The 26,851-nt window shown below is 47.1% G+C and overlaps 1 protein-coding gene across 1 annotated transcript in view; it reads right to left on the reverse strand.

Annotated features, from left to right (window-relative positions):
* Window positions 1–340: 340 nt before the first annotated feature.
* The window catches only part of LOC144610289 (zinc metalloproteinase-disintegrin-like MTP8), a 64,703-nt gene continuing 38,192 nt past the window's right edge, over window positions 341–26,851 (reverse strand). Inside the window, exons 15-24 of the mRNA XM_078428879.1 lie at window positions 21,548–21,647; window positions 19,084–19,249; window positions 18,721–18,789; window positions 16,387–16,459; window positions 15,262–15,367; window positions 9,421–9,511; window positions 4,948–5,010; window positions 3,925–3,996; window positions 3,375–3,431; window positions 341–493 (exon numbers count right to left, since the gene is read on the reverse strand). Coding sequence (XP_078285005.1) covers window positions 461–493; window positions 3,375–3,431; window positions 3,925–3,996; window positions 4,948–5,010; window positions 9,421–9,511; window positions 15,262–15,367; window positions 16,387–16,459; window positions 18,721–18,789; window positions 19,084–19,249; window positions 21,548–21,647 — 830 coding nt within the window. The 3' untranslated portion in view covers window positions 341–460. The remainder of the gene's footprint in view (window positions 494–3,374; window positions 3,432–3,924; window positions 3,997–4,947; window positions 5,011–9,420; window positions 9,512–15,261; window positions 15,368–16,386; window positions 16,460–18,720; window positions 18,790–19,083; window positions 19,250–21,547; window positions 21,648–26,851) is intronic.

Raw genomic sequence — 26,851 nt, forward strand, 5'->3', positions numbered from 1 at the left:
ACTGATCATTATAAGAAAATAACTGCAGATGCTGGTACAAATCGAAGGTATTTATTCACAAAATGCTGGAGTAACTCAGCAGGTCAGGCAGCATCTCGGGAGAGAAGGAATGGGTGATGTTTCGGGTCGAGACCCTTCTTCAGTCTGAAGAAGAAACGTCACCCATTCCTTCTCTCCTGAGATGCTGCCTGACCTGCTGAGTTACTCCAGCATTTTGTGAATAAATACCCACTGATCATTACCAGAGGCTGTTGATGCATCATGTACTCTCCTGCCTTTCCCTTGTCAAGATAGAGACAAAGGAGTCCTATTGCTTTGCATCCTTGGCTATAAGTCAACGGAATAAATAGAGAAGAAAAAACCTTTGAGAATTTCACCGCTACAACATATAAATAAACAGAACAAATATTGCAAGCTGCAGGTAACTGAGAGGTTGCAGCAGTTGGTTCCCATCTGATGTTCAGTTTCTCGGTTTGTTTGGAGGCATCAAGACCTGGAAAGAAGTTATTGATACATTCAGTACGTTCCTTAAAACACACACGTAAGATCGACAGCCTGAAGAAGGGTCTCGACCTGAAGTGTCACCAATTCCTTTTCTCCGGAGATGCTGCCCGACCCGCTGAGTTACGCCAGCATTTTGAAATTGCAGAGAATTGTGGACACAGCCGAGACCATCACACAAACCACCCTCCCTTCCACCGACTCCATTTACACCTCACGCTGCCTCGGTGTGGAATTCTCTGCCTCAGAAGGCAGTGGAGGCCAGTTTGTTGGATGCTTTCAAGAGAGAGCTGGATAGAGCTCTTAAGGATAGCGGAGTGAGGGGGTATGGGGAGAAGGCAGGAACGGGGTACTGATTGAGAGTGATCAGCCATGATCGCATTGAATGACGGTGCTGGCTCGAAGGGCTGAATGGCCTACTCCTGCACCTATTGTCTATTGTCTATTGTCTATCAGGGACCAGTCACACTCCCTCTTCTCCCATCAGACAAAAGGTATGGAAGTGTGAAAACGCACACATCCAGATTCAGGGACAGTTTCTTCCCAGTTGTTATCAGGCAACTGAACCATCCTATCACCAGCAGAGAGCAGTCCTGAGCTACCATCTACTTTATTGGAGACCCTCGGACTATCTTTGATCGGACTTTGTTGGACTTTATTTTGCACTAAACGTTATTCCCTCTATCAAACATCTGTACAATGTGGATGGCTCGATTGTAACCCTGCATTGTTTTTTTTGCTGACTGGGCATCACGCAACAAAGGCTTTTCACTGGAGCTCGGCACATGTGATATTAAACCCTCAAACTCAAACCTCTCGCACTATCATGGATTTATTTTCTAATTGCATCCTAATGTCTTTTTTGCGCACTTTATTTTTCATTTTACAGTCTTGCAGAATTTATGTGTATGTGTGAGTTTATGTACCTTTGAGGTTGCTGCAAGCAAGATTTTCATTGTACCCAGACCTCACCGTACACGTGCATATAAAACAATAAAGTAGACTTGACAAACCGAATGGCCTTCTTCCGTGCTGTAACTGTGCAGCAGCTCTGTGTCTCCATACAGAGAGATAAATAATGGCCAAGGTGAAAACCAAGATGGCGCCCAAGCCAGGCGACTCTCTGCTTGCTGGTCCCAGAAGTGGATCTGCATTCACTCATTATAATCGCTCCACTCTTTCAAACCTCTACTCCATCATCTGAATTTCTTACTTTAACTATGCTCTTCTTAATCTCCTCTCAGATCTGCCACAGACTATCTTTAATCGGACTTTACCTTGCACTGAGAGTTATTCCCTTTATCCTGCATCTGTACACTGTGGACGGCTCGATTGTAATCGTGTTCAGTCTTGATGCTGACTGGTTAGCACGCAACAAAAAGCGCTTCATTCTACCTCGATGCACGTGATGATAAACTAAATAATTAAACTAAACTAAATAATTATGAGCCATTTAACCGAGAGAGGATCGGAGACAAAAGCTCTTTGTGTGCTTTAAATCTCATGGTGCTATAGAGTCATAGAGTCACATAGTATGGAAACACGCCCTTTGGCCCAGCTTGCTCACAGCAACCAAGATGCCCCATCTACACTAGTCCCACTTGCCTGCATTTGACCTGTATCCCTCTGAATCTTTCCTGACCATGTACCTGTCAGGAAGTATAGTATAGATTAGTTTACAGATACAGGACGGAAACAGGCCCTTCGGCCCACCGGGCCCGCACCAACCAGCGATCCCCGCACATTGACAAAGTCCTACACACACTGGGGACAATTTACACTTATACCGAGCCAATTAACCTACAAACCTGTACGTGTTTGGAGTGTGGGGTGACACTGAAGATCTTGGAGAAAACCCACAAGGAGAATGTACAAACTCCGTGCAGACGGCAGATCGAACCCGGGTCACCGGCGCTGTAAGGCAGCAACTCTACCGCTGTGCCACAGTTTCGCCCCCATGTTGTGTGATCTACAGGAAGTGTGTCTGTGATCTGGGAAGCTGGATTAGTTTGAGTCAATCTGTTTGACCAGACTCCTGCTTCCAATTCTTACATTCTTATATGGTGGCACACTGGGCCCCACTTTTAACTATCTTTTCAGATGTTTCATTAGCCCACTGAAGTTTAAGGAATATGACAAGGGATGTCACACTCCAGTCAAACCTGGGCCATTAATTCACCCAAAATAGGCAAAAGACAATAGACAATAGGTGCAGGAGGAGGCCATTCGGCCCTTCGAGCCAGCACCACCATTCAATGTGATCATGGGTGATCATTCTCAATCAGTACCCCGTTCCTGCCTTCTCCCCATACCCCCTGACTCCGCTATCCTTAAGAGCTCTATCTAGCTCTTATATCATGTTATATAAATATAACATTAGTAATAAAATATTATCTGCCACCCGACTGCCCATCTGATCAAAGAGCCCACGTTCTTGCACTCTCTCTGCTTTTGTTTTAGACTTTAGAGATACAGCACGGAAACAGGCCCTTCGGCCCACTGAGTCCATGCAACCAACGATCGCCCCAAACACTAGCACTATCCTACTAGGGACACGTTACAATTTTACCGAAACCAATTAACCTACACACCTGTATGACTTTAGAGTGTGGGGGGGAAAGCGGTGCAGCAAGAGAAACCCCACGCGGTCACTGGGAGAACGTGCAAACTCCGTACAGACAGCACCACCTGTCAGGCTCCGACCCTGGTCTCTGGCGCTGTAAGGCAGCGTCTCTACCATTCCACCACTGTGCTGCCTCACCCTATTTGGTCAACCTATTTCTGTGTGTGTTATCTGTTAATCAGGTTGAAGCGGTGCTGGTTTGAAGGGCCAAATGGCCTCCTCCTGCACCTATTCTCTATGTTTTAAGTACCTTGGCCGTTGGCGGAGGTAAGACCGGCTTCTTTACTGGAGCCCGAGGAGGAAATGGCTGGAAGAAAAAGACGAGAAATAATATTAATAGTGTAAGAAAATAACTGCAGATGCTGGTACAAATCGAAGGTATTTATTCACAAAATGCTGGAGTAACTCAGCAGGTCGGGCAGCATCTCTGGAGAGAAGGAATGGGTGACGTTTCGGGTCGAGACCCTTCTTCAGGCTGATGTCAGGGGGGTGGGGCAAAGGAAGGAGACAGGAAGATAGAGGGAGATCTGGGAAGGGGAAGGGGAAGAGAGGGACAAGGGAACTATCTAAAGTTGGGGAAGACAATGTTCATACCACTGGGCTGCAAGCTGCCCAGGCGAAATATGAGGTGCTGTTCCTCCAATTTCCGGTGGGCCTCACTATGGCACTGGAGGAGGCCCATGACAGAAAGGTCAGACTGGGAATGGAGCGATCAGCTGATTCTTTAGTCTCTCAGTGGCGCTCTTGTTCCCGGTGGTAATTTCACCCTGAATCAACCCAATGCTGGGATGTGGACTTACCTTGGCATGGGGGATTGGTGCAGACGGTGGCTTTGCATTTGGCGGAAGGGGTGGAGCGGTATTCATTGGACCCTGGAATATAACGTGAGAATTAGTGTGGTTATCTTGAAGGAAAAGCCAATAACTGGACTTTACCTCGCACTAAACTTTATTCCCTTTATCCTGTACACTGTACACGGTGAACTCAATTGTAATCATGTGTAGTATTTTCGCTGACTGGTTAGCACACGACAAGAAGCTTTCCACTGTACCTCAGTACACGTGATTATAAACCGAAACGAAACTAAACTAAACTAAAACAGAACACAAAGGGTGCTGGGTGCATGGAACGAGCTGGCAGAGAAGGCAGATACGTCACCGACCATTACATTTAAGAAGCAATTAGACAGGTACACGAATAGGACAGGTTTAGAGGGATATGGCACAAACACAGGCAGGCGGACTAGTGTAGATGGGAAAAAAAGAAAATAATTGCAGATGCTGGTACAAATCGATTTATTCACAAAATGTTGGAGTAACTCAGCAGGTCAGGCAGCATCTCGGGAGAGAAGGAATGGGTGATGTTTCGGGTCGAGACCCTTCTTCAGACTGAGATGGGACATGTTGGTTGGCGTGGGTAAGTTGAGCCAAAGGGCTGTATGACTCTATCACTCGATGACTCTAAACTGTTCAGCACTGCCTTCAACCACTGACCGTCACCTCACCTTATTTTTCCTTTTCTGTTCGTTTACTTATTTTTTTAATTTTTTTCTATGTTTTAGTAAAGCGTCTTTGAGTGTTTAGAAAAGCGCTTTACAAATGTAATGCATTATTATTATTATTATTATTATTAAACTAATCGAACCTAAACTAAACTCAACTAATTTACTGGTGCTTGAGAAGCAAATGATGACAATAAAGGCAGCAGAATTAGTATGAACTGTGATCAGATGGTGCTCTGGAATGAGTGCTTATCCTCAATGAACCGATGGTGCTTGTGCACCAATGGAGCCAGAATAACCCAGCGGAGGGACGTGGACTCACCTTGGCGGGTGCAGGAGGCGCCCTGGCGTACGGAGGTGGGGGTGGAGCCACTTGCATTGGACCCTGCAATTTGAAGCGAGAATTAGTGAGAAGAGAGAACAAATCAAGAACAAGAGGGGCTGGTGAGAATGGGAAGTCAAGTCAAGTCAAGTCAATTTTATTTGTATAGCACATTTAAAAACAACCCACGTTGACCAAAGTGCTGTACATCTGATTAGGTTCCAATGGAAAAAAAAAATGAAACATACAGTAGCACGCAAACAGTTCACAGCGCCTCCTCAATGAGCCTCAAACGCTAGGGAGTAGAAATAGGTTTTGAGCCTGGACTTAAAGGAGTCGATGGAGGGGGCAGTTCTGATGGGGAGAGGGATGCTGTTCCACAGTCTAGGAGCTGCAACCGCAAAAGCGCGGTCACCCCTGAGCTTAAGCCTAGACCGCGGGATAGTGAGTAGCCCCAAGTCGGCCGACCTGAGGGACCTGGAGTTAGAGAGGGGGTTAGAAGATTTTTGATGTAGGGGGGGGAGTGTCCATTTAGGGCTTTATACGTGAATAGGAGGAGCTTGAAGTTGATTCTGTACCGTACAGGGAGCCAGTGGAGAGAGGCCAGAATCGGGGTGATGTAGTCCCTTTTACGGGTACCCATCAGGAGTCTCGCTGCGGCGTTTTGGACCAGTTGCAGGCGGGACAGGGAAGATTGGCTGATCCCAGTGTATAGGGAGTTGCAGTAGTCTAGGCGGGAGGAAATGAAAGCGTGAATGATTTTTTCTGTGTCGTCGAATTGGAGGAAAGGTTTGATTTTAGCTATGGTTCGAAGTTGGAAGAAGCTGGCTTTTACCACAGCGTTGACTTGCTTATCAAATTTTAATGCAGAGTCAAATATCATGCCGAGGTTTTTGACATGCGGTTTGACTAGGCAGGATAGACTTCCAAGACTGCCTGTTATCAATTTGATGGAGTCGGGGGAGCCGAATAGGATGACCTCAGACTTGCTCTCATTTAATTGGAGGAGGTTCTGTGCCATCCAACATTTTATGTCCTCAAGGCAGTGTGAGAGGCTGTTTAAATTTGACTGGTTGTTGGGTTTCAGGGGGAGGTAAAGCTGAGTGTCATCGGCATAGCAGTGGAAAGAAATGCCGTGCCTTTGAATGATTTGGCCAAGGGGGAGCATGTATAGAGAGAAGAGAATGGGGCCTAGGATGGAGCCTTGTGGAACTCCGCAGGAGAGGCTAGCTGGAGCAGAGGAATAACTGCCTATGTTGATGGCGAAACTCCTATCTTTGAGGTACGAAGCGAACCAGCTCAGGGCAGTGCCATCAATGCCAACCGCGTACCGGAGACGGTCAATAAGGATGGTGTGGTCCACTGTATCGAACGCTGCGCTGAGGTCGAGAAGGAGCAGGATTGCACAGTCGCCGGTGTCGATGGTGAGAAGCAGGTCGTTGTGTACCTTCAACAAGGCAGACTCTGTGCTGGAAGGGGTGACCAGTCATCTCAACAACAGGCAGAGTTGTACCCCACTCTGATAGATTCTATAATAGCCTTTGGACTTTAGGCCGCAGAGATATAGTGCAGAAACAGGCCCTTCGGCCCACCGAGTCCACGCCGACCAGCAATCACCCCGTAGACTAGCACTAACTATCCTACACACACTTGCGACAACTTCCAATTTTACCGATGCCAATTAACCTACAAACCTGTACATCTTTGGAGTGTGGGAGTACCCAGAGAAAATCCATGTGGTCACAGGGAGAACGTACAAACTCTGTACAGACAGCACCCGTAGTCAGGATCGAACCCAGGTCTCCGGCTCTTTAACAGAGCAGCTCAACCACTGTGCCACCGTGCCGCTCTGAATATATTGTAATATTGCCGACCCTTCTCTCTTGATGATAAATAGTCCACTCGGGCAATGAAGGATTTTTCTCCATTCTGATTTTGAAAGGTACAGCTTGGAAACAGGCCCTTTGGCCCGCCAGATCCATACTGACCATAGATCGTCTCCACCAACCCGACTCCAATGTACCTCCCCCATCTGGATCCATCCATCGCTGGCCAGCTGACACGAGCTCTACGTTATCCCACTTTCCCATCCACTCCCCACACAACAAGGCCAATTGACGCACAGACCTGCACGTCTTTGGGACGTGGGAGGAAACTGTGGAGCATCCGGAGGAAGCCCAAGCGGTCACAGGGAGAACGTACAAACTCCACACAGAATTAGATTAGTAAATCTCTTCTGGACTGAGTACCTCCCGCTGCTCTCCTGATTTTGCCACAGATTCCTGCATCTGTAGTCTCTTGTGCCTCTTAATAGACAATAGACAATAGGTGCAGGAGGAGGCCATTCAGCCATTCGAGCCAGCACCACCATTCAATGTGATCATGGCTGATCATTCTCAATCAGTCCCCCGTTCCTGCCTTCTCCCCATACCCCCTGACTCCGCTATCCTTAAGAGCTCTATCTAGCTCTCTCTTGAATGCATTCAGAGAACTGGTCTCCACTGCCTTCTGAGGCAGAGAATTCCACAGATTTACAACTCTCTGACTGAAAAAGTTTTTCATCATCTTCATTCTAAATGGCCTACCCCTTATTCTTAAACGGTGGCCCCTGGTTCTGGACTCCCCCAACATTGGGAACATGCTTCCTGCCTCTAACGTGTCCAACCCCTTAATAATCTTATATGTTTCGATAAGATCCCCTCTCATCCTTCTAAATTCCAGTGTATACAAGCCTAGTCGCTCCAGTCTTTCAACATATGACAGTCCCACCATTCCGGGAATTAACCTAGTAAACCTACCACAATAGCAAGAATATCCTTCCTCAAATTTGGAGACCAAAACTGCACTCAGTACTCCAGGTGCGGTCTCACTAGGGCCCTGTGCAACTGCAGAAGGACCTCTTTGCTCCTATACTCAACTCCTCTTGTTAAGAAGGCCAACATTCCATTGGTTTTCTTCACTGCCTGCTGTACCTGCATGCTTCCTTTCAGTGACTGATGCAATAGGACACCCAGATCTCATTGTATGTCCCCTTTTCCTAACTTGACACCATTCAGATAATAATCTGCCTTCCTAATAATCTGCCTCCTATTACCCACATGTGCATTAGGCTCACCAGGGCCCTGATTCTCAGCTTCTCTTTTCTCTCACTGGGGACCTGGGACTGGGGACCTCAACTCATCAGGTCCACAGTTCCCATTCTCCACAGATTCACTGTGAAAGATATTATATCATCAGTTATTTGAGCAGAATTAGGGCATCTGCCCCATCCCACCCTGGGTTGGCAGGACTTCCATATGAAGAAAGACTGGATAGACTCGGCTTGTACTCGCTGGAATTTAGAAGATTGAGGGGGGATCTTATGAAACTTACAATATTCTTAAGGGGTTGGACAGGCTAGATGCAGGAAGATTGTTCCCGATGTTGGGGAAGTCCAGAACAAGGGGTTACAGTGTAAGGATAAGGGGGAAGTCTTTTAGGACCGAGATGAGAACGTTTTTTTTCACACAGAGAGTGGTGAATCTGTGGAATTCTCTGCCACAGAAGGTAGTTGAGGCCAGTTCATTGGCTATATTTAAGAGGGAGTTAGATGTGGCCCTTGTGGCTAAAGGGATCAGGGGATATGGAAAGAAGGCAGGCACGGGATACTGAGTTGGATGATCAGCCATGATCATATTGAATGGCGGTGCAGGGTCGAAGGGCCGAATGGCCTACTCCTGCACCTATTTTCTATGTTTCTATGTTTCTAAGTCTACTCCACCATTCAATCATGGCTGATCTATATTTTCCTCTCAACCCCATTCTCCTGCCTTCTCCCCACAACCCCTGACACACGCACTGATCATCAATCTCTGCCTTAAAGGTATCCATTGACTTGGCCCCCATAGCCGTCTGTGGCAATGAATTCCACAGATTCACCACCCTCTGAATGAAGAAATTCCACTTCATCTTCCTACGTCCTCTTATTCTGTGGCTGTGGCCTCTGGTCCTAGACTCTACCACTGGTGGAAACATCCTCTCCACATCCACTTATTATACTCCAGTGTAAGGTCACTAAAGTTGCAAGGGTGCTGGACTGTCACGAGCTTTACACAGTTGGGACATATCATATCATATCATATATATACAGCCGGAAACAGGCCTTTTCGGCCCTCCAAGTCCGTGCCGCCCAGTGATCCCCGTACATTAACACTATCCTACACCCACTAGGGACAATTTTTACATTTACCCAGCCAATTAACCTACATACCTGTACGTCTTTGGAGTGTGGGAGGAAACAGTCTTTGTGACAGTGACAGTGTGACAGTCTTTCTTTTTTTGTTGTTGCTTTTTTGTAAAAACAAAACTCAAATTTAGCGACGTGGATTCATTACTTCAGTGTCGTGGTAGTTCTCTGGAACACTAGTTCAGCAATAAACCTCACAGCAGTGCTCTGATCATCGGACAGCAGCATGAAGCATTGCCGGGACTTACCTTGGGGTTGTGGGCTCTTTGCATCTGTGGAGTGGCCGGTGCACTTCCTGCAAAGGCTGGGTTTGCTAGTCCGAGCGTTCGTGTTTGGAACCTGAGAACAGAATCAGATGATCGTCAATAAAAGGGAAGAGTATCACCTCATATTTCAACCCAGCATATATATCACCCTTGATTTTTCTAAAGGGCCTATCCCTCTTAGGCAATTTTTAAGGCGACTGCTGGCGACTGTCAAAGTCGTAGCAGATCGCCGACATTTTTTTTAACCCTACGACAATGACCACGACAATGACCATGACAATGACCATGACAATGACCACAACAATGACCACGACAATGACCATGACAATGACCATAGTGACCATAGTGACCACAGTGACCATGACAATGACCACGACAATGACCACGACAATGACCACGACAATGACCACGACAATGACCACGACAATGACCATGACAATGACCACAGTGACCACAGTGACCACGACAATGACCACAATGACCACGACAATGCCGAGTCCGGTCGACACAAGTTACTTTTTTTGTGAAACTAGCACCTGGCTAAGAGATCGCACCGTCTTCGGAAACATCGCGAAACTCCCACGCTTACCTGACCGTCAAACTGTCGCCTCCAATCTACCCGTCAAATCTCCTGACGTTGAATAAATTGGTTAAACAAAACTATCTTCTGGTATCTTCAAAATGCCTTTTCTTAATTTAATATTACGTGCTTTTAAATGCATCTGCGACAACCTAGCAAACCTGGGGACAGCGTGCGACAGACAGCATCCGCAATAAGCTACCATACCTGGCGACAAGCCAGCTGTCGCCGAGAAATTTCTATCTGGAATTTTTTTCTGCGATGCGCCGAGATCCGCTACGATTCATCGAAGGCTCCTCACGATCGTGCCCGCGACACCCCGGCGAACGTCCGCGACAGCCTAGTCGCCGGTAGTCGCCTTAAAACCGCCTAAGTGGGACAAGTCCTTAACTTCAACTAACCCTTGCTTTCCCTCTCTCTCCGTCCATCTCCCACACAACTTCTCCGACTAGTTTCACTGTCCGTCCGATTACTTTTTACTGATTATATGCCCCCTTGCCACCTTTCCCCTCAGCCAACAACGAACCATTTTACCATTTCTTAATCAACGTCTGCTTTGATCTGTCGCTTTCACACCTTACCCCATCCATATCTCTAGACTCCCTCTCTCCTGACTCTCAGTCTGAAGAAGGGTCTCGACCCGAAACATCACCCATCCCTTCTCTCCTGAGATGCTGCCTGTCCCGCTGAGTTACTCCAGCATTTTGTGTCTACCTTCAGCATCACTTTGGATACCATCTCCAGGGGTTACGGTCTGGAAGCCAGATATCATTACCACAACTCAACGTGACATTGGATAACAAGTCTAATTTAGTTTTGGTTAGAGATACAGCATGGAAAATTTGCATCATTAGCAAATTTGCCGATGATACAAAGCTACGTGGCAGTGTGAACTGTGAGGAAGATGCTATGAGGTTGCAGGGTGACTTGGACAGGTTGTGCGAGTGGGCGGATGCATGGCAGATGCAGTTTAATGTAGATAAGTGTGAGGTTATCCACTTTGGTGGTAAGAATAGGAAGGCAGATTATTATCTGAATGGTGTCAAGTTAGGAAAAGGGGACGTACAACGTGATCTGGGTGTCTTAGTGCATCAGTCACTAAAAGGAAGCATGCAGGTACAGCAGGCAGTGAAGAAAGCCAATGGAATGTTGGCCTTCATAACAAGAGGAGTTGAGTATAGGAGCAAAGAGGTCCTTCTGCAGTTGTACAGGGCCCTAGTGAGACTGCACATGGAGTACTGTGTGCAGTTTTGGTCTCCAAATTTGAGGAAGGATATTCTTGCTATTGAGGGCGTGCAGCCATAACAGCCATGATCACATTGAATGGCGGTGCTGGCTCGAAGGGCCGAATGGCCTTCTCCTGCACCTATTTTCTATTGTCTATTGTCTATTGAAAAAGCCCCTTTGGCCCATCAAGTCCCCGCCGACCATTGATAACCCATTGACACTAATTCTATGTTATCCATTCGCATTCCCATTCACACCCAACAATTTTACAAAGGCCAATTAACCTGCAAACACACACATAGAGGCATAGAGCATGGAGATAGTCCCTTTAGTCCAACATGCCCACGCTGACCAACATGTCTCGTCTATAGTAGTCCCACCTGCCTCTGTTTGGCACACACCCTACTAAACCTACCCTTTGGGATGTGGGAGCACTGGGAGGAGAAACGCGTGGTCACATGGGGAATGTGCAAACTCCGCACAGTCAGCACCCAAGGTCAGGATCGGACCTGGGTTTCTGCGTGCAAGGCAGCAGGTCTACCGCTGCACCACTGTGCCTCCCTCCTTGCTGAATAAGAAGCAAGAAGCTCTCGAAGCAAACTTTAAAAGAACTAGATTTCATGGGAATGTGAGAACAGCTGCATTTCACGGGGACTTTCACAGAAACCTTGGAAAAGATGAAAACCCAGGAACATATCGTAAACAGCAGCACGAGGCACCCAAGGACGAGTCTCACCCCGGTCGGTCACTCCCCTCTTGTCCCCTCTCCCATCAAGCAAGAGATGCAGAAGTGTGAAAACACACAGCCTCAGATTCAGGGATAGTTTCTTCCCCGCTGTTATTTGGCAACTGAACCATCCTATCACCAGCTAGAATGGTCCTGATCTACCATCTATCTCAGTGGAGACCCTCGGAATACTTTTAATCGGATATTGCTGGATTTGCTCTAAACGTTATTCTCCTGTATCTCTACACTTGATTGTAATTATGTATAGTCTTTCCACTGACTGAATTACTTGCAACAAAAAAGCTTTTCACTGTAACAATAAGCTAATCTAAACTAAACTGCTAAGCTAATCTAAACTAAATTAATCTAACTTAACCAAAATTAACTGAACTTAACTTAACTAAGCTAAACTAAACTAAGCTGAGCTAAACAAAACAAGACTAAACTGGCTTAACCTAACTTAGCTGAATTTAACTTAACTTAACTTAACAAAGCTAAACTAAGCTAAGCTAAACAAAACAAGACTAAAGTGGCTTAACCTAACTTAGCTGAACTTAACTTAACTTAACAAAGCTAAACTAAACCACTAAGCTAAACTAAACTAAACTAAATTAACCTAACTTAACCAAACTTAGCTGAACTTAACTTACCTAAGCTAAACTAAACTAAACTAAGCTAAGCTAAGCTAAACAAAACTAACTTAACCTAACTTAGCTGAACTAAACTTAAGTTAAACAAAACAAAACAAAACAAAATGAAAGGAAACGAAACTCAGAATCAAACGACTACCCAGTGAAGTTCTGGGCTGTGGTTGACAGCAGGAAGCAGGGCAGCTGCCCCTCATCTGAGAGTGGAACTGGTGTGTGCCTGAGGTGAAATAGTGGGCAATTGTATCAAGTGGAGTGAACCACTCCTTCCCTGCTCTTCCACTAACTCTCACCATTCCCTGCCTTTCTGTCTGAGGCTCGGGACAGGGGATCACCACCATTCTTCAGGACAGATAACCTCGGTGTGCTTAGATGTGGAGGAGGGGTGGGTTTGTGGTCAGGGTTGGCGGTGGCTGTGGTAGAGGTATCACAGTCTGCAGTCAGGCAGGGGATGCAGAATAAACCACAGAGCCTGTTAAACCACTCAGGCGATGTTGCGTCCTGAGATGTTGCAAAGTCGCTGCAACACAGCAGGCAGCGGCAAATCGACCAGGTAATCAAGTCCTGTCACCAGTTCTAGCCTGAGGGATGAATATGGGCATGGGGGCTCCCGGATTCTTTCATATCCTTCTGACAAGAGAGAGGGGCCTCAGCTTAAAAGCAGTACCTCCAATATTGTTGCACCCCCTCAACTCTGAGATGTCAGCTTCGATCTGGACCCAAGGCCCTAGAGTACAACTTGGACCCACGGTTCTGAGTTGGAGGTGTTGCGGCTACTTAATTTGGTTCAGAGATACAGGGTGGAAACTGGTCTGTCAGCACACCGAGTCCACGCTGACCAGCGATCACCTGTACACTAGTTCTATCCCACACACCTGTAAGCTAGTTCTATCCTACACGCCCGTACACTAGTTCTATCCCACACACTGTACACTAGTTCTATTCTACACACCCGTACACTCGTTCTATTCTACACACCTGTACACTAGTTCTATCCTAAACACCTGTACACTAGTTCTATCCTGCACACCTGTACACTAGTTCTATTCTGCACACCTGTACACTAGTTCTATCCCACACACCTGTACACTAGTTCTATCCTACACCTGTACACTAGTTCTATCCTGCACACCTGTACACTAGTTCTATCCCACACACCTGTACACTAGTTCTATCGCACACACCTGTACACTAATTCTATTCTACACCTGTATACTAATTCTATCCTACACACCTGTACACTAGTTCTATTCTACACACCCGTACACTCGTTCTATTCTACACACCTGTACACTAGTTCTATCCTACACCTGTACACTAGTTCTATCCCACACACCCATACACTAGTTCTATCTTACACACCCATACACTAGTTCTATCCTACACACCCATACACTAGTTCTATCTTACACACCCATACACTAGTTCTATCCTACACACCTGTACACTAGTTCTATCCTACACCTGTACACTAGTTCTATCCTACACACCCATACACTAGTTCTATCCCACACACCTGTACACTAGTTCTATCCTACACACCCATACACTAGTTCTATCCTACACACCCATACACTAGTTCTATCCTACACCTGTACACTAGTTCTATCCTACACATCTGCACACTAGTTCTATCCCACACACCTGTACACTAGTTCTATCCCACACACATGTACACTAGTTCTATCCTACACACCCATACACTAGTTCTATCTTACACACCCATACACTAGTTCTATCCTACACACCCATACACTAGTTCTATCCCACACACCTGTACACTAGTTCTATCCTACACACCCATACACTAGTTCTATCCTACACCTGTACACTAGTTCTATCCTACACATCTGTACACTAGTTCTATCCTACACACCTGTACACTAGTTCTATCCTACACCTGTACACTAGTTCTATCCTACACCTGTACACTAGTTCTATCCTACACACCCATACACTAGTTCTATCCCACACACCTGTACACTAGTTCTATCCCACACACCTGTACACTAGTTCTATCCCACACACCTGTACACTAGCTCTATCCCACACACCTGTACACTAGTTCTATCCCACACACCTGTACACTAGTTCTATCCCACACACCTGTACACTAGTTCTATCCCACACACATGTACACTAGCTCTATCCTACACACCTGTACACTAGTTCTATCCTACACCTGTACACTAGTTCTATCCTACACACCTGTACACTAGTTCTATTCTACACCTGTACACTAGTTCTATCCCACACACCTGTACACTAGTTCAATCCTACACCTGTACACTAGTTCTATCCTACACACCTGTACACTAGTTCTATTCTACACACTAGGGACAATTTACGGAAGCCAATTAACCTACAAACCTGCACGTCTTTGGAATGTGGGAGGAAACCGGAGCACCCGGAGAAAGCCCACGGTCTCGGGGAGTACGTACAAACTCCGTACTGACAGCACCCGTAGTCGGGATTGAGCCCGGCTCCCTGGCGCTGTAAGGCAGCAACACTACCGCTGCACCAGCTGTGGCGGCCTGTAGTGTGGCCCGGGCCACAGGAGACGGGCCAAGACTCCAAGTTCAGCAACCTGGCTGTGAGCGAGGTGGGCAAAAGACAACCGGCCCTTCTGAAGGGGCACTCACTGTGGCAGCGATGGGCTCTTGGCTTTGCACTTCCACCTGTACACGAAACATCCCACTCCAACCATGACGATGATCAGTACCGCAACCACAATGATGATCACTATTGCTGCAGGGTACGAAGCACAAACACACATTATCACCCGAGACACACAGCCGTTCATAGTTACCTTGAGTTTAGGTTGCTACAGCAGATTGGTTTATCACAGGATTATTACCCAGGACCATGGGCTTATTGCAGCTGAGTCTCCAATGTACAAGTCCCCCATCCATTCACAGCAAGAACCGATGAGATTAGAGTCATAGAGACATACAGTGTGGAAACATGCCCTTCAGCCCAACCTGCCCACACCAAGCAACTTCTGAAGAAGGGCCTCGACCCCAAATGGCACCCATTCCTTCTCTCCTAACCCCGCTGAGTTACGCCAGCTTTTTGTGAGCATCTACGCTCATCACACCTGCATGCGTTTGGCCCATATCATACGAAACCTAACCTTATCCATGTACCTGTCTAAATGTTTCTTACAGATTATGATAGTACCTGGAGCAATTAAAGAATGTCACTGTGTGTTTGCACTTTGCACATGTGACAATAAAAGCTCCATTAAACCACCACTAAACCAGTGAACAATTGCACTCTGGCTGACAAGACAAGTGGTATTTGCGCCAAGGTATTTTTTTCCTGCTAACCCTCACTCATTTAGTTTGGATTTCCGGCAAAGATGTTTCTTTATCACAAGGGGGGTGTGGGTTTGTGAGGAAGGGGGTGTTGTGTATTCATGCCAATACACAAGAGTTGCAACTCATAGTTTATTTGTACTCAAGCGGAGGTATCAATACGTGCCATCGTCATCACAGTCTGGTCGCGGTCTGCCTGGAAGGCAGCGACCGGCAGCGTATATAGTCAAGGTGGGGGGTGAAGATCCGGACTGGATCGTGTGTGGAATGTGCAGCATGCATAATGAATGTGACGCTATATATATATAGTGAAGGTGAACTAGCATGCACAATCTACAGGGGGAGATTCAGTGTTCGGAGTGGGGGCAGATACAATAGAAGCATGGTTAAGTGGGGATTATTAAACTCAATGTGGGCACCGAGGCCTTGACTTGCGGTAGGTAACGTTACCAGTAACTGGGAGCATTCTGCTGTTTTCAGTATAGCCCGCCTCGAACTGGCACTGGTCCATGTGATTGCAGACCTGTGAGAATGAACATAAAGATGCAATGAGGATCCAAATACTCAGCAATTCCTAAATTCCTCGCACAGAGGGTACTCCAGCACATTGTCCAACCACCAGGGCCCTTTAGTACTGCCACGGCATCTGTATTTCAGTATAAACTCACTGCTGGGATGCGTGGCATGCCAGAGAGGGTGGGACACTTGTTATGATAGAGCACGCCTTTCTTTTTTTGCTCCCTGCTCACTGGACGGTCCACTGGACGGTCCACTGGACGGTCCAGTGGCAGAGCGGTAGAGTTGCTGCCTTACAGCGCCAGAGACCCAGGTTCCATCCTGACAATGGCTGCTGTCTGTGCGGAGTTTGTACAGTTTGGATCAAACCCGGGTCCCGGGTCACAGCGAGGCAGCAGCTCTACCCGCTGTGCCACTGTGCCTCAGGTTATAGGTTCATCGGACATTGTAAATCACCCCTCGTGTGCGGGTGAGTGGCAGATGGTGGGGAGAGCGGATGTGAATATGGGGGTGAATAAAAACATAGAAGCAGAGAAAATTCTGTGGAATTCTCTGCCTCAGAAGGCAGTGGAGGCCAGTTCTCTGAATGCATTCAAGAGAGAGCTAGATGGAGCTCTTAAGGATAGCGGAGTCAGGGGGTATGGGGAGAAGGCAGGAACGGGGTACTGATTGAGAATGATCAGCCATGATCACATTGAATGGTGGTGCTGGCTCGAAGGGCCGAATGGCCTACTCCTGCACCTATTGTCTATTGTCTAAAATAGGTGCAGGAGTAGGCCATTCGGCCCTTCGAGCCAGCACCGCCATTCAATAGGATCATGGCTGATCATCCAAAATCAGTACCCCGTTCCTGCTTTCTCCCCATATCCCTTGATTCCCTTAGCCCTCAGAGCTAAATCTGACTCTCGCTTGAAAACTCAGAATAAATCACCCAATCTGTCTTTAAGTGTGGTGTTTTATTACATGCCTGATATGTAAATATCACTTGCACATACACCGATCAGCCAAAACACAGAAGTGGTAATAGTGTCAGATTTGTGCAAGCAGGGGTTTGGCGGCTGGTGTGGGCATAGCTCGTTTCCATGCTGTTTTGCTTGTTCAGTTCCTGAAAACTCCAGACTAAGGCTGGGATGATAGGGGAGGTTGAGATTTGATAGAAGCATATGACATTACGAGAGGCGTAGAGTAGACAGTCAGAACCTTTCTCCGTGGTGGAAATGTCCAACATTAGAGGGCATGTATGGTGAGAGGGGGAGAGTTTAATAGAGATTTAATGAGTTTGATGAATCCTTTTACACAGAGAGTGGTGAGGGCCTGGAATGCCATGCCACGGCTGGTGGTGGAGGCAGTTACGATAGTGGTCTTTAAAAGAGGCTTTTTGATAGGCACATGGAGGTTCAAGGAATAGAGGGATATGGAGGGATATGGAGGGATATGGAGGGATATGGAGGGATATTAGTACAGAGAAGGTTCACCAGATTGATTCCTGGGATGGCAGGACTTTCATATGAAGAAAGACTGGATAGACTCGGCTTGTACTCGCTGGAATTTAGAAGATTGAGGGGGGATCTTATAGAAACTTACAAAATTCTTAAGGGGTTGGACCGGCTAGATGCAGGAAGATTGTTCCCGATGTTTATGGAAGTCCAGAACAAGGGGTCACAGTTTAAGGATAAGGGGGGAGTCTTTTAGGACCGGGATGAGAACGTTTTTTTTCACACAGAGAATGGTGAATCTGTGGAATTCTCTGCCACAGAAGGTAGTTGAGGCCAGTTCATTGGCTATATTTAAGAGGGAGTTAGATGTGGCCCTTGTGGCTAAAGGGATCAGGGGGCATGGAGAGAAGGCAGGTACGGGATACTGAGTTGGATGATCAGCTATGATCATATTGAATGGCGGTGCAGGCTCGAAGGGCCGAATGGCCTACTCCTGCACTATTTTCTATGTTTCTATGTTTCTATGATCATGTACAGGCAGATGAGATCTGTTCAACTTGGCATCATGCTTGGCATGGACATTGTGGGCTGGAGGGTCAGTTCTTGTGCTGTCCTGTTTGTTCTATGTTCTATGTTTAATTCCCACACTACTGCAGAGTACCACAGCTGAGCGGGGCTGTGATGGTGAACAGGATGCCTGCTGACCTAGGCAGTGCCTGCCTAATGCCAAGCCCCAGGGTCGACCACGCTGAAAGGTGCAGACAAGGACGTTTTGGAGGATGGAGAGGCAAGGGACAGTCACAAACGTGGCCGGGCCAATTATCAACCCTACCGCGTGCTGAGGGCACTTGCTGGAGCAGTTCCTCATTCTGACTTCGACACATTCTGCGTTCAAGCACATCTGTGGAGAGGGCAGATTTACAAAATGTTGAAACAAGGAACCGCAGAAGTTGACACACGAATAAGAAGACACAAAGTGCTGGAGTTAATCAGCGGATCAGGCGGCATCTCTGGAGAAATTCGATAAATGACTTTTCGGGTTGGGTTATCGACTTCTTCAGGCTGTCTCAGCCCAACACGTCACCCATCCGTTTTGTCCCGAGATGCTGCCTGACCCGCTTAGTTACTCCAGAACGTGGTGCATATCGTTGGTCGAAACCTGCATCTGCAGTTGCTTGTGCCTGTGTCTCATTACCTTGTTGTCTCCACACCTTGTGCCACTGTGTACTAATCCTGGGTTAACTCCATCCCGGTCCAGAACGATTTTGCACATTTCACCTCCAACGGTTATTGTCCCAATGCTGTGAAACTGCGGTCTTGAGTTGCCACCGGTACAGTACAGTTGCCCACACATTATGTCCCTACGGAGGCAGGAGAATGTTAGAGTGACACCACCTACCGATTCTCAGTTCCCTACAGTGGTGGGCCATGTCGTCAGAATGCCCGAGAGTCGACTGCCAAAACAGCTTCTGTATGGAGAACTGTGTCAGGGCAAGCGCTCAGTAGGAGGACAGAAGAAACAGTTTAAGGACTGCCTCAAAGTGTCCCTCAAAGACCTGGACATCAACCTCAGCACTTGGGAGTCTCTTGCTCTGGTCCTTCCAACCTGACGTAGCAAGCTCACCGCAGGAGCGCGTGCAGCAGAGAACAAACGCACTGCAGAGGCCCAGAGGAAACGCACCGCGCGCAAGGCCCGGGCTACCTCCACTTCCACTGCAGCACCCATCCACTTGTGTCCTACGTGTGGGCGTGGCTTCCGGGCCCGGATTGGCCTCACCAGTCACTTCTGGACCCACAGTCACCAATCCTCCAACTGAAAGTGAAGTCGTGGTCATCTTCCAACCCGAAGGACGAACACCAACAACAACAACAACAACAACAGTGGTGGGACAGGAGGAAAGGCCAGTGATAACCCACATCTCTCACCTCCTAAAACCCATCGAGAGTGTAGGTCTGATGGAAGTTTCAACATTGCGATTTGACTTTGGAAACTAGAAATTGGTTGAGTAGGAAGGAACTGAAGAATGCTGTTTTAAATCGGAGACAGACACAAAATGCTGGAGTAACTCAGCGGGACGGGCAGCATCTCTGGAGCGAAGGAATGGGTGACGTTTCGGGTAGAGACTCTTGTCTTGACATTCCTTCTCTCCAGAGATGCTGCCTGTCCCGCTGAGTTACTCCAGTATTTTGTGTCTTTCTTGGAATTGGTTGATTTTGGTTGTTTTGACCTGGAATAAATTTAAGGGCTGGGATTTCTTTCAAAGTAGAATAGGCTTGGCCAGCTAGATGGCCTCATACCACCAGGTACTTTACTACCATTAGCAGGTTCTACCGTAATTCTTGCTTGTCAATGAAACAATAGAGACCACCTTTTGCACTTCCATGAACTTGGTTTTTTTTCTAATTACGTGTTGCATTTGTGTCTTGCTTTTTGAAGTCATAGAATCGCAGAGTCATACAGCATGGAAACAGGCCCTACGGCCCAACATGCCCACGACCGACCAACATGTCCCATCTGCACTAGTTCCACCTGCTTGCGTTTGGCCCACATCCCCTCTAAACCTGTGCAATCCATGAACCTGTCCAAATGTTTCTGAAACGTCGCGATAGTCCGTGCCTCAACTACCTCCTCCGGCAGCTCGTTCCAGACACCCACCACCATTTATGTGAAAAAGTTACCCCTCAGGTTCCTATTAAATTTTCCCCCCCTCATCTTAAAAGTCTATGTCCTCTGGTTCTCGATTCCCCTACTCCAGGCAAGAGAGTCTTTTTTTCTTTCCACTGCCTTGCAGAATTTATTTGTCTATGGAGTGTGGGAGGAAACCAGAGCAACTGGAGAAAACCCACGGTGCTGTAAGGCAGCAACTCTACCACTGCGCCACAGCGCCTCCCTTTGGTTGTCTCCTGCATCCTAACAATGCGCAGATCAGTTAGTTAGTCACTGTAAGCTGGAGTAACTCAGCATCTCTGGGATAGGTGACGTTTCGAGTCAAGACCCTTCTTCAGTCTCAACCCTAGAACGTCACCTATTCCTTTTCCCCAGAGACACTGTCGGACCCGCTGAGTTACTCCATCATTTTGTGTCCACCTTGCGGTTTAAACCAGCATCTGCAGTTCCTTCCTACACAGTTAGTCACTGTAAATTGCCCCTGCGCTGAGGAGGGACAGGGGGATCAGTGAGGAGCTGATGATTCTGTGAGAGAGAATAGGTTACAAGGAAATAAACGGGCAACTTTATTTTTTTTTTAGTTTTATAGACGCAGCGCGGAAACAGGCCCTTCAGCCCACCGAGTCCGCGCCGACCAGCGATCCCCGCACATTAACACCATCCTACACACACTAGGGACAATTTACACATACACCTAGCCAACTAACCTACATACCTGTACGTCTTTGGAGTGTGGGAGGAAACCAAAGATCGTGGAGAAGACCCACTCGGTCACAGGGAGAACGTACAAACTCTGTACAGACGGCGCCCTTAGTCGGGATCGAACCCGGGACTCTGGTGCTGCAAGCGCTGTAAGGCAGCCACCATGCAACTGGAACACACGCTGCATGTGCAGAGGATTGGGAGGCTGTGTGTTGCACTGAGCGATCAGCAAGTTATAAATGGGCAAGTGAAAAATATTTTATCCGACGGTTTGACCATTAACACTCACTCAGTCCTGCAGGGTCGATACGTGGTTGTCTTCTTACAGTAACTGTACTGAGAGCCCACTGTGTTGGTTTGGAAACATCGTTGAGATGCTGTCTGACTCCCTGATAACAAAAAGCGAAAACTCCCAAGATTAGCCGTGGCACAAAGTACGTGACTGATCAATGTGAACTTTTAAATGTGCTCTGACGTTGAATTGTATTCAACATCAGAGCACAGAAGATGGCAGCAGCAAGAGGATCAGGCCATTCAGCCCATCGGGCCTGCTCCACAGTACAACAGCATTATGACTGATCCTCACACCTTTAGAGAGAGAGAGAGATTTTAGAGAGATGCAGCACGGAAACAGGCCCTTCGGCCCACCGGGTCCGCGCCGGCCAGCGATCCCCACCCCGTACACTAACACTATCCCACACACCACAGGCAACTTACAATTTTACCAAAGCCAATTAACCTACAAATCTGCACGTCTTTGGAGTGTGGGAGGAAACCGGAGCACCCGGAGGAAACCCACGCGGTCGCAGGGAGAATGTGCAAACTCCGGACACACAGCACCCGAGGTCAGGATCGAGCTCGGGTCTCTGGCACTGTGCGGCAACAAGCCTGTGTTACTGTTCCACCCTAACACTCTTGACTCTTGACATTCCTGACAAATAACACTGTATTCCACTGGTCACTATCCTGTACTGCAACCCATAGAGGAAGCTTTGAATTCTGAGAGTTTTTGTGAGGATCAATGGGGAGAATTGTGCATAATATGTTCATACACTCATAAATTATAGGAGCAGAATTAGGCCATTCAGCCCATCAAGTCTACTCCGCCATTCATCTACTCCGCCATTCAATCATGGCTGATCTATCTTTCCCGCTCAACCCCATTCTCCTGCCTTCGACCCCATAACCCCCGACACCCGCTCTAATCAAGAATCTGTCAGTCTCCACCTTAAAAATATCATTTGACTTGGCCTCCACAGCCTTCTGTGGCAATGATTTCCACAGACTCACCGCCCTCTGACTAAAGAAATTCCTCCTCCTCATCTCCTTCTTCAAAACAACCAAGGCCAATATCCTGTTGGTGGCCACAATACTAATCGTGGATGTTTGCACGTTGGATGAGTCATTTCCCTCATCTCAGCACTGACCACACGATACAAGGATATCCGCATTAGATGCATGTTACTTGCAACGGAAAACCAATTTGCTTCTCCCTCCATTTCCCCCTCTGCAGCTCCTCCTGGATTTATACATTGTACCATGCTGCGTAACACTCAACTCATCCAGTCAACCAGCTCAAACTCAAACTCTTCCCCTTCTCCCACTAGGCAAGAGGTACTGAAGTGTGAAAATGCACACCTCCAGGTTCAGTAGTGTAAGAAAATAACTGCAGATGCTGGTACAAAGCGAAGGTATTTATTCACAAAATGCTGGAGTAACTCAGCAGGTCAGGCAGCATCTCAGGAGAGAAGGAATGGGCGACGTTTCGGGTCGAGACCCTTCTTCAGTCTGTAGAAGGGCCTCGACCCGAAACGTCACCCATTCCTTCTCTCCTGAGATGCTGCCTGACCTGCTGAGTTACTCCAGCATTTTGTGAATAAATACCTCCAGGTTCAGAATCAGTTTCTTCCCAGCTGTTATCAGGCAACTGAACCATCCTGTCACCAACTATAGAGCAGTCTTTACCTACCATCTACCTCATTGGAGACCCTTGGACTATCTTTAGTCAGACTTTACTGGATTTTACCTTGCATTAATCGTTATACCCTTTATCCTGTATCTGTGATGGCCTGAGTGTTATCATGTATATCCGCTGACTGGATAGCACGCAACAGAATTGCTATTCATGGTACCTCGGTATACATGGCAATAATAAACTCATCTAAACTAAACTGCCGTAGCTGGGAACCTAACACTGGGAACCCCACAAAGCCTTCAATTTATTGTCCTTCATTTCCTTCAATCAATATTTTACCCACTCGCACAAGAATCAATTGATACCAATCAGAACACTTCAACGGAGTGAAGCAGTATGTCCATAACATTTGTAAATGTGTGTAAAGTAAGAATATTTCGTCAAAAATTAGCACATCATCTCTTCCTTCCCTAGGCTATTCCTGCTTCATATTTAACGTCATTTTTTTATCTCCAGTTTCTGTTTCATCATCCACAATGCAATGAGTCAATATTTGGTTAACATTGGAACAGATGGTTCCGGTCACAATTCATCCCAACATCCCAACATCTGCACGCCCCCCCCATCACATTTCCAACATTTGATGACTCTAATTTGTTAACGACTACATTTGGTTCAAAGATTTCGATTTTTGCTACTGACAAAAATAGTACATCACAGTGAACCTATCTTGAATTGAAAGAAACATCATTGTCTATGGTTCCACATTCAATAACCTCCAATCCTGCCCATCGATCCAACGTCACGCATTGAAAGGTTACCTGTTGACTGTCGAGCAGAGAGAGATTTTTAACGTGCATCTTAAAGGAGGAATGCGAGGCAGAGAGATGGAGATTATTAAGAAAATCCAGCGTTTAACCATTGAGACAGTTGTTGTTGAGCATGTGAGAGGGAGCAGACGATGGTGAAACTAAATGACAATGGGATTGCTCAGAGAACCATCATAGACTCAATGGGCCAAATGGCCTGCTTAGTTTAGTTTAGTTTATGGCCTTCTTAGTTTAGTTTAGACTGGATAGACTCGGCTTGTACTCGCTGGAATTTAGAAGATTGAGGGGGGATCTTATAGAAACTTACAAAATTCTTAAGGGGTTGGACAGGCTAGATGCAGGAAGATTGTTCCCGATGTTGGGGAAGTCCAGAACAAGGGATCACAGCTTAAGGATAAGGGGGAAGTCTTTTAGGACTGAGATGAGAAAACATTTCTTCACACAGAGAGTGGTGAATCTGTGGAATTCTCTGCCACAGAAGGTAGTTGAGGCCAGTTCATTGGCTATATTTAAGAGGGAGTTAGATGTGGCCCTTGTTGCTAAGGGGATCAGGGGGTATGGTGAGAAGGCAGGTACGGGATACTGAGTTGGATGATCAGCCATGATCATATTGAATGGCGTTGCAGGCTCGAAGGGCCGAATGGCCTACTCCTGCACCTATTTTCTATGTTTCCATGTTTCTATGTTTAGTTTAGTCTAGAGGTGCAGCAAGTAAACAGGTCCTTTGGCCCACCCAGTCCGCACCGGAGAACGTACAAACTCTGCGCAGACAAGCACTCGTAGTTGGGATCGAATCCGGGTCTCTGGCGCTGCAATCGCGGTAAGGCAGCAACTCTACCGCTGTGCCACCGTGCCGTCTATGTGATGAGAAATAGTGTCATGGAGTCATAGACTCACACAGTGTGCAAACAGGCCCCATCGGCCCAAGTTGTCCACGCCGACCAACATGCCCCATCTACACAAACCCCACCTGCCTGCTTTTGGCCCATATCTTTCTAAACCTACCCTATCCATGTACCTGTCTAAATGTTTCTTAAACATTGCCATAATATCTGCCTCAACTACCTCCTCCTCCGGCAGCTCGTTCCATACACCCACCACCTTTTGTGTAAAAAAGATACCCCTCAGGTTCCCATTAAATCTCTCCTCCCTCACCTTAAACCTATGTCCTCTGGCTCTTGTGATAAGAAAGTACAGTTAAAAGTGAACACCTCAACCCTTCCTTCATTGCGCTATATTACTTCCTCCTTCATATTTAACGTTATATTTTCCCTGCAATTTCTATTTCATCATCGTTTAGGCAATGAGTCAAATATTGGTTAACATTACTCCAGTCCTTTCTCCAGTCAGCCATGGAGTTATTTGAAGAAATAACCATATAACCATATAACCATATAACAATTACAGCACGGAAACAGGCCCGTTCGGCCCTACCAGTCCACGCCGACCACTCTCTCTGACCTAGTCTCATCTACCTGCTCTCAGACCATAACCCTCTAATCCCCTCTTATCCATATACCTATCCAATTTACTCTTAAATAATAAAATCGAGCCTGCCTCCACCACTTCCACCGGAAGCCCATTCCACACAGCCACCACCCTCTGAGTAAAGAAGTTACCCCTCATGTTACCCCTAAACTTTTGTCCCTCAATTCTGAAGCTATGTCCCCTTGTTGGAATCTTCCCCACTCTCAAAGGGAAAAGCCTACCCACGTCAACTCTGTCCGTCCCTCTTAAAATTTTTAAAACCTCTATCAAGTCCCCCCTCAACCTTCTACGCTCCAAAGAATAAAGACCCAACCTGTTCAACCTCTCTCTGTAGCTTAAGTGCTGAAACCCAGGCAACATTCTAGTAAATCTCCTCTGTACCCTCTCCATTTTGTCGACATCCTTCCTATAATTTGGCGACCAGAACTGCACACCATACTCCAGATTCGGCCTCACCAATGCCCTGTACAATTTTAACATTACATCCCAACTTCTATATTCGATGCTCTGATTTATAAAGGCAAGCATACCAAACGCCTTCTTCACCACCCTATCCACATGAGATTCCACCTTCAGGGAACAATGCACAGTTATTCCCAGATCCCTCTGTTCCACTGCATTCCTCAATTCCCTACCATTTACCCTGTACGTCCTATTTTGAAATGAAGGGCATTTAGTTTGGTTTAGAAATACAATGCGGAAGCAGGCCCTGCGGCCCACAGACTCAATAGACAATAGACAATAGGTGCAGGAGGAGGCCATTCGGCCCTTCGAGCCAGCACCCCCATTCAATGTGATCATGGCTGATCATTCCCAATCCGTACCCCGTTCCTGCCTTCTCCCCATACCCCCTGACTCCGCTATCCTTAAGAGCTCTATCCAGCACCGCACCGATCAGCAATCACACCGTACACGAGCCCTGTCCCACACAACTAGGGACAACTCACAATTTTGCATTACCAAAACCAATTACCCAATTACAAACCTGGACGTCTTTGGAGCATGGGGGGAATCCGGAGCACCCGGAGAAACCCACGCAGGTCACGGGGAGAACGTGCAAACTCCACACAGACAGCTCCCATGATTAGGATCGAACCCGGGCCTCTGGGGCTGTAGGGGCAGTAACTCTACCGCTGCACCACAGAGCCGTCCCCAAAGGAGGAATGCGGCAGAGAGACGGAGACTTTAAGGAAGGAATTCCCAAGTTTACGTTTTCACTGGGATGCCGATGGGCATGCGCGAGAGAACGGACAATGGTGAAAATAAATGGAGCGATGGGATAGCTCTGAGAGCTGTCGTAGAATCAATGGGCTGAATGGCCACCTTCGATGTGGTGAGGAACATACAGGGGTAGCTGAGA

Source organism: Rhinoraja longicauda, chromosome 36 (genome assembly GCF_053455715.1).
Source record: "Rhinoraja longicauda isolate Sanriku21f chromosome 36, sRhiLon1.1, whole genome shotgun sequence".
NCBI lineage: Eukaryota > Metazoa > Chordata > Chondrichthyes > Rajiformes > Arhynchobatidae > Rhinoraja > Rhinoraja longicauda.